This window comes from Atta cephalotes, assembly GCF_000143395.1.
Source record: "Atta cephalotes unplaced genomic scaffold scaffold00001, whole genome shotgun sequence".
In the NCBI taxonomy this organism is placed as follows: Eukaryota; Metazoa; Arthropoda; class Insecta; order Hymenoptera; family Formicidae; genus Atta; species Atta cephalotes.
Genome location: NW_012130065.1, coordinates 8,200,230 through 8,209,515, shown reverse-complemented (window position 1 = coordinate 8,209,515; position 9,286 = coordinate 8,200,230). Strand labels below are relative to the sequence as shown.

At 36.3% G+C, this 9,286-nt stretch overlaps 1 protein-coding gene across 1 annotated transcript in view; it reads right to left on the bottom strand.

Moving 5' to 3' along the window:
- The window catches only part of LOC105618358 (protein slit), a 34,659-nt gene that overhangs the window by 22,277 nt on the left and 3,096 nt on the right, over nt 1–9,286 (bottom strand). The window contains exons 4-7 of the mRNA XM_012199903.1: nt 2,021–2,092; nt 1,534–1,605; nt 1,205–1,418; nt 254–417 (exon numbers count right to left, since the gene is read on the bottom strand). Coding sequence (XP_012055293.1) covers nt 254–417; nt 1,205–1,418; nt 1,534–1,605; nt 2,021–2,092 — 522 coding nt within the window. The remainder of the gene's footprint in view (nt 1–253; nt 418–1,204; nt 1,419–1,533; nt 1,606–2,020; nt 2,093–9,286) is intronic.

Genomic DNA, 9,286 nt, shown 5'->3' with positions numbered 1-9,286 from the left:
TAAACCAACGACTACGTAACTATCGGTTACGTTGTTAGTAATAACGTAGTACGTAGTCGTGTCGGTGCGTGNGTGCGTGTGTGTCGTGCGTGTGTGTGTGTGTGTGTGTGTGTGTGTGTGTGTGTGTGTGTGTGTGTGTGTGTGTGTGTGTGTGTGTATGTGATGCGCGTGTATACGTATTAAACGGGAAATAAATCTCAGATGAAGAACGGATACACAATGCGCGAACATGGCGCGCGACAGTTTTACTTACAACTCTGTGGTATCCTCGGGAAGGTGAGTTGGTACTTTCGTCAAGGAGTTCTCTCTGCAATCGACGATCCCATCAGCGCATTTACAAGGATGCGGGCATTGGGGCTCAGCGCTGCATTCCGATCCCGTTCGCTCGACCAGGCCCGAACATTTGAACTCGTGCTCCTGCAAACAATGGGTTTAGAAGTCGTATTAGGCACGAAGTGGGTTAATGAGAAACGATATCGATAAACTTAACGATCACAGAAATGTTCTATAGAAACCTTTTTTTCTCAATGTTTGGTTAACAATTGAAATAATATTGTATCTACATGAAGGAAAATGTAAAATAATTAATATGTACTAGAATTCTAATAAAATGGAATTAGTAAGTTTATATGAAGACAGGCGCTTATGTAAAATAAATTTTACTTATATACGTAAAATAAAATTTATTTTATTTTTCTGGTAAATAAGCGATTCTCGTAATAACCATACTATAAGATATTTTTTACATTTCGTAAAATAAGAATTTGAGAATTATTCGTGCTCAGTCTTAAAAATAATATAATTTAATTTACTGTAAGATAATTATCATTTAAATAGATTTACTACTAGATTTATTACTATAATCTAATGCACTTATTACTTTACACCTCTGATATTTTTATTTTCAGACAAGTAAAGTTTGTAAGTACGGCAAAAATAGTCACAATATTTTTTACTAATCTTGTAAAGTAAAAATTACTCAATCATTTTTCTCCGTATATTAAAAGCTCTAAACTACGTTTTATATGTGTACACACAAACATAATTTAATAAGAACATATTTCTAATTTACGTTTATAAATAAGACTTGATATATTTATGCATTATATAAACGCACGTACATAGATTCTGATAAGAAATAAACTTTTGTGGGTTTTGCAAACTGGAATTCAATAGATGGTAACATAACTCTAATCAGACTCACTTGCACATCGGCGAGATTGCGATCCTTAAGATGAGCCGGAGATGCACATCGTGTATGTTGCCCTAGGCGAGGATAAGTCTTCAAATGACGCGATAACCATGCTAAATGGCAATCGCAAGCGAATGCGTTATCCGCAAGCTTCAAAGTTCGCAAATGCGACAAGCCGTTCAACATCTCCTTGCCGAGCGTTATAAGTTTGTTATTATTCAGCATTCTAAAATGAATAATTGATTTGACAAGTTTCTATTCTCTCTCGCATAAATTCTCTCATTAATTTTGATGGAAAACGTATAATTTAAATACATAACTTAATAAATTCGTGTACTTACAATATTTCCAAATCTTTCAATTCTCGTATCGAAGCCTCATCCACACAAGTCAATACATTATTGTCAAGTAATCTATAAGGAAAAAACGTAAAATTTTAATAAAATATTTAATTTTTTTCTCAAACTTCTCACATAAATAAAATAATATGAAAGAGAGATAAATTATACATTTCAGAAAAATATTACGTTACGTTTTGACTAGAGTTGACTGATCATATAATATTTTACTACTTAAACTGATAGGTGACGTAGAAAAATATAGGATAATTATAATACACGTTATAGTAGATTTGAAATACTATCTCAACCCATGAGTTTTATCTAAAATTTTATCAGAGCTTTATCTGTAACGCGAGTAGAGTTGTCATATGTAAAACAACTTGAGCATAGTTTATAATGAGCTACTAGACTGTGACTAAATGGTCTCGAGAGAGATTGTTACGGAACAATCTGTCTTTGTGGCAAGCACATCCGATAAGATACTTACAAATGTCTGAGAGCGGACACTCCTCTGAGAGTCTTCGGTCCTATGGTGGCAATCTGATTGTGGCTAAGATCTCTGTAAAATAGAATATAATATTTATTTAAAAATATCTGATTACGATTTGTCAAATAGTTATTTTTATATAATAGTTTATTTTTAACAATCGTAATTACTACCTTAAAAATTAATATAATTCATAAAATAATGTATTATATGTAATATAACTAAAAAAGGTTCAAATATAGACAACCCGAAAGATATAATTTCATTACGTTCAATTTTTTAAAATTTATTAAAGATACTTTTAAATTTTTTTTTAGAGAGAAACTTATTCTGCTTTTTTTTCTTCAATTTCCAAATTAATATTTTAAAAGAGAAATTAGATTTATGTTAAATAACATATCTTATATTATAGAAAATACTTTTATTCGAAAATACATCAGTTATTATTTAAAATATATATAATGATATGATATTTATTAGTCCAATTTAGAATAAATCAAATCAAATTTTTCAATGAGTCCAATTCAATTCCAAGCGAATCAAATTGAATTTTCCAATAGTATTCAAGATTGACAGTGTCCCAATTTTTCACATATGCAATTGTTGCAATCGTATATTCGAAAATTATCAGAGCCCATCGGCGTCACGCTAGAAGGTCGCGTTAATTCGCGACTGTCCATTGACCTCTCAGCTTTTACGCTCTCAAAGGCGGATGACCATGTCCACCATTACCGGTGCAACACCCGCTCGTTCCACTTTATTGCGGCTGTAGTCGCGAGTTCGTCCTACATTTTCGATCAATTATTCAAGAGCGTCGAATGCCGCGGCAAGTACCTCTTCGACGTGCACGATTATCCTCCAGAAAGTTGTCGCTTGTGCGTGTGATCGGTCACACATGTGTATACCAGACCGTCACGTGAGCCATAGACTTCGCAAGTACTTACTCTTCATCGCGGTCGGGATCGTTATTCACGTAACGAGTGACCATTTCTACGGTCTCACGCGACAGTGGCTGCTTACGAATTATCTTAACGTATTTCATAGTCGGAATACTTGAAGCTCGAAGCTTGTTTCGAGCTACATCAAAATCAATTCGCGACGATGTCTTAAAAATGTCTTTACTGTGACTTAAAAAATGTTTTAAATTCTTAAAAATTTATTGTGTACATATCATTTACTGGTTATTCTTTTTTTCAAGATATCAAAATTGTAATATTTTTTTGTATACATCTAATTAAACAATATTTTAAAAGTATATCAAATGACATCTTATCATGTATATCAAAATGATAATAACATATGTATATATTATTCTATCTATGCTCTTCGTACGTGAGGAAGTATATATTATATAATTAAATAATGAAAAAATAAGAGTTAGCAAATAATTGAATCATCTCCCATTGATATGGAAAGACACCTTGGAACGATCGAGGGTTAGACAAATGGCGCGGTTGAAACCCCTTGAAAAGCGTGCGGATACCATGGAACCTTGAAACCTCTTCTCGAGGTCTGAGTTAACCAAAGGCTTGTGATGATAGGTTGGGGTCTCGGAGTACGGCTCGCCATTGACTATCCATTGGCTTGGAACTCGCAATCTGTAATTATGTTCGCGAAGGAACGTGAGGGGAGCGTGGTGGACGAGAGAAGAACAACAAAAACGCGAAACGGAGAACGAGATAGAGAGCGAAGAGAAAGAGAGAAAGACAACGAGGGATGTAAGGTGAGAGTGCGAGACTGGGAGATTGAACTCCCAGTTCGCTCGAGCCAATCCAGAAAGTAATTACCGAATTTCGACGCGCGGCCACGTCTGCACCGAACGCACAAAGGGAACTCGCGTCATTCGCGTTCGAGTTGGTCGGCGCGAAATATTATTGTCCCCGTAGAATTTGATCGTGCCATCGAATAAACGTTTGTCACACGCCGCGCAATAAAAGTTCATCTCTCTAGAGTACTTTCACAGAACTATGAAACAAATTAAAAAACTGTTTTATAACTATCGATTATTGATCAGAAACTTTATATTAGACACTATACCTATTTGTTAGTTGTAACAAAATTCTTAAAAATTATTTCATGAGTACATCTGTTAATAAAATTAGATTAATTTCATCCTATATAAATTTAATAAATTGGATGTGCAACAAGAAACGTGAAAAGCATGAGACTGAGTAAGCTGAAATTGAGTACTTTCACATACAGGGAAATTTGAGATATTTAATTCCCACTGCGTCGGATCCAATCGTAAAAGCAATTTCCGAATTTCCAAGTGCCTACGTTGATTCGACAAAAGGAACAGCTAAAGCTTATTTTGAAATATCGTTCATTATCTCAAGTGATTGATTATGAAAATCAACGCGAATTCTTATTGCAATATAAAAATAAAATAAGTAGAAAAGTGTGCTGAAAATTTAATTAAACATAAATTAATTCTTGACTGTAATTAATTGTATAATAATATTTTACAATAATATTATTATTGCAAATAATTTTAACAAAAATAATACAATATATAAATAATTATTTAATTAATAAGAAATAAAATACATAAAAGTATGAAGTAAAATGAAAATAAGAAATTATGAAATTAATAAAACATCGCACATTAAGAGAAAATAATGATTATATTTTTCATAATTTAATTATAATTTATAATCGTTTTTTGGAGCAATTAAGTATTTATGATTGTTTTAATCATGCAAATATAATCAATTGTGCTAATAGTCTCACACACACACACACACACACACACACACACACACACGCGCGCGCGCGCGCGCGCACACACACACTGTTTGAAAACCTTGAAATTTTTCTTGAATATATATTTTTTATATATTTTTAAAAAATATATTTTTTAATTATTATTACCATATAAGTTTTAGAAAATATTGTAGTTATATTCACTATAATTGCGATTGTATTTACGAAATAAAAATATTTGTTTTATTTACCATTTATATTTTGATATTTTAATATTTTAATTTAAAATTATAATATAATTATTTCATGTTTAAGAAAACTATATATAAGAATATATAGGGTGTCTCACGTAAGTGTGATCATGATTTTTTTGCACTTCTGATGATCTGATAAAATATTGTTTCGAATAAAATTAATTAGTTTTCAATCGGTTATACATTGTAATGTTAAAAATTCGCAAAAAAATCTTTTTTAAGTAAAAAATCAAGTTCATTGATCTTCACGTCTAAATTTAAGGTTATTTAAAGATTATAATATAACAGATAATTTTGAATTTGTCTTGACATCAGAATATTACGAAGTCAAAAACATATAATGCCATTAAAAAAAATTAAGGTGGCCTTGACTTTTTACCCAGAAAAAAATTTTTTTCAAATTTTTAATATTACAATTTGCAACCGATTGAAAACCGATTAACATTTATTTAAAATAATTTTTGTCAAATCATCGAAAGAGATGCTAGAAAAATCGTGATCACAGTTACGTAGGACATCCTGTATAATAATAAAAGATTAACTATAAAAATAGAGCTCTTAGCAATTCTAACTATACAATTATTTACCATGTAATTATAGTTACAAATACTACTTTTCTCTCAGTGCATATTTCCAATTTACAAGGATGGGAAATTCAAAATAGATTCACAATGCATGATGTTGCATCATCAAAGTTGACAAGCTAGTTGAGCTCGGAGAATAGACGACGATGATGAGCTGCGACAATAATCAACAGAGAAAACGAGGTATATCGGGCATTTGTGTTATATGCTTTCGAATCGAGGATAAATGGAGAGAGACCCGAGAAACCTCTCTCAGATCGCTCTAGCTAACCCAGAAAGCAATTACCGAATTTCGATGTGACCGCGCCCGCGCGAAACTAACAAAAGGACCCAGTGGTCCTCGCCTCTCGCGAGCAAGCGTCCAATTCCAAATGTTGCCGACGCCATTAACTGCGTTACCACGATAAGAACGGAATGAAACGAGATCTGACGTATCGTCTGCCTCTGTTCAGGAACCCTCGCCCCTTACGATCTTTTCCATTCCATGATCGCTCTGTCGTAAGGGATTGTGAAACTTCAGAGAGAAAGAGAAGTCCACTGCGACGGCGAGAATTGCAATCTCTGGAGGATGCCTGCGCATTCTTCGGACGTAACATGCTCAGGATGGTACGCAGGAACATTCGTAACAACGCTCTTTGCGTATGTGGTAAACTGGTTTTAATAGCTTCTATAACGACGCCCTATGCTGGGATTCCTGGTATTTTCCGCTTAGCATACTTGCGACATGAGTTGGAAAACTGCGGCTGTCTGAAAACTTTGCGCGTTCTCGGGTAGACATTCTCCCGTGTACTTCTATGTTTGTAAAATTGGTTAAAAACTTTTCTTAATCAAAAAATAAAGATGCGCGACAAGAGCAACAAATATAATCAATATAACCATATATGTATATTTGATGAATTTACGAAAACGTTAAACAATATTATTAACGCGATTTTACATCCAAGTCGCATGTGATATAATAACACCATAACGTCGAGGCTGAGAGGGATTTACTGCAAGAGCCATGAAAGCTGTATAATACAGTGTATTACGATCGTCGGGATACGCGATAACAACTGCACGATAATTATTACAGCCGCTCTCTCGAGCGATAAACTGAGATTGTGCGCGCAGCTCCTTGTATGACGGGCCTATAATTTGTCGACGTCCGAAAATCACCGTGGCCTCCTCATGGTTCTCGAATTTTGTCTCCCTAAATCATTCGCGTCACCGCACGCGGGTTTGGTTCGGTGGACGTTTGTCCTGGTTATTATCAGCTTAAACGTACAACGGACAAATGTTGGAGCGTCGTAAAATATCAGCTTGCACGTTGCTGTCCAATGTATCGCGTTACAAGCGCCGCAATACGGCCGCATAGCGGAGTGATACTAATCAACGAAGTGTCCGCGTCCCATTCCATTGTGTCAAACCATTTATTATCACGTAGGTTTCATCCTCTTACCGCGTGAAATACCGTACCTTTTTACGTTTGCATGATGAGTTAATCATACGTTACGTTCACCGCGATCTACCCACACCCTGGCGTGGCTGCGCTACGCGTCGAATTTATGAGACGAGCACATAATTAAGTCCATGTAACTTTGGGTTGTTAAGGAGAGCCTGATTAATCGCTCGTCCACTTATCGTTCAATTATCAAGCATATGATCCTATATTGGCGATAACTTCCTAAAATCTTGTTTACCGATTCATTTAATTATATATTCTAGGAAGATCCTAAAATATACGGATTAATGCAAAAATATTACTGTATTACCTACTGTAATTTTATGAAAAAGAGAAAATTAGATATTGCAGTATATAGAGAAAAATTTAATTATAAAATAATTCTGAGATATTATATATATATATATATATAATACCTTTTTTGTTTTATCGTTGGCTCGCTACTTGAACAAAGAACAAAATCCGACATCTGGCATCTTTGCAAAAAGAGAAGATAGAGAGTTTTGTAAAGCAGAATCTGATTTAATATATAAATTAAAGAGAAACATCTTCGAAGGGTACAGAATAAGCTGCGCCGGAATTACCAGTTTCTGGGAGTTTCAGAGTGCGGTCGTTGCAGCGCGCGCGCGAATTAGCATCTTCCACATTTTACGATTTTAACGCTGGTTTATCCGCGTCGGATGAAGGATTATCGCACATCCGAACGCCCGTGAGAATCTCGCCGTAAGGTCGCAACATAATACGTCCCTTTGTAAGGTGGCTGATCCAGCCTTATCGTCAGAAACTGTAGGCTATGCCCGAGCGGAGCCGGAGCTTCGAGACTGGAAGTTTCGAATCCCGTCCATCTTGCCCACTTTGCAGGATGATAGATGGACGATCTCCTCCTCCTTCTCTCTGCTTTCTCCTTTTTTCTCCTCTTTTCTTTTTTGCTCTCTGTCGGCTTCTCTTGTCTCTCTTTTTCTGTCTCGATTCTCTCTCTTTCTGCTCTTTCTGGATCCCGCCACCTTGTCATCCACAACGCGAGGAGGAGGCTTGCGCACTTTTCGACTGCGCGCGACTGGCAGCTGCTGAGAACACCAGGAACCTTCGAACGGAAACGGTTCGTGCCCACTCGATCGCGATAAAGGCATGATATCGCCGCTCGTCAGCCTGGCCTGTCTCTATTTTGTTTTTCTCTGCAACCGTGGTACCGCGTTTGATTGAGATTCCGGATCGAAAAGAATCTTATGGCGCGCGTCCAGAGGAAAAGCAACAAGCGAACGAATGGACGAGACGAGACGGCGTAATCACTGGATCGGAATTTCTTATGACATCAAGGTGGCTCTTCTCGTTAGCGAGAGGCGAAGCGTATGTCGGATACGGAGAAAACCAGTCATGTCGCTGAGAAGAGGTCGGCTCGTTCTCGACGGATAGCTTATGGATGAGCATAATTTGTGTATACGGAACGGTCCGCGACGACTACGTGTTCTTTCGATACTATCGCTTTCTGAGATCACACAGCCGTGAATCCAGAAGTACTCTATACTCATATCAGAAATAACTTCAATAAATTGTAACAAGTAAAACCGGTCAGTGATACAAATAAAAAATGGTAGTAACTTCTTTGAGCATTTCATTGATAATTATTTCTTGGTAATCATTAAAAAATAATTTATTTTTAACATTCGAAAATATCGATGCGTGTGACTGGTTTTGACTCACCGTGTTTTATTAAAGATTCATGTATAATGCGAAGCACTGATTTTATCATTTCTATGTAATGACTTTATCGATCTCTATGTCTGGCAAATGTCTAAAATCCTACAATCCCCATCTTATTCGTTTCATCTTTACCGTTACTGAATCAGGTCTCGCTAATAAGACAGTTAGCCAGCGATAAGCGCGTACTCAAGCAGTTGGTCACGTAAGATAGGAAATACCTTTGGTGAGTCGCGTGCACAAAAGCGAATGTAAGCTGAAAGCGTTGGAACAATGGGCATCGGAACATTGCATATCGAACGATCGCCTTTAAGAAGCTAAAGTCTGGGGTGAAAAGTCGCGTATGCAGTAGCGCGTACATTCGATCGAGAAGTCTCGTGTGGCAGGTTACACAAGCCCCTAGTTTACTCCCCCTCACAATACATACATACGATATGTAGGCCGTCGTCTGAAAAGTTTATATGATATAAACCTTCTCTCCTTGTCGTTGCGCTTGACACAATGATGAGGAAGAGAGAGAGAGAGAGAGGAGGGGAGGGGGGGGAGGGGGGAGGGAGGGGAGGGAGGGAGAGTGGCGGGAGGT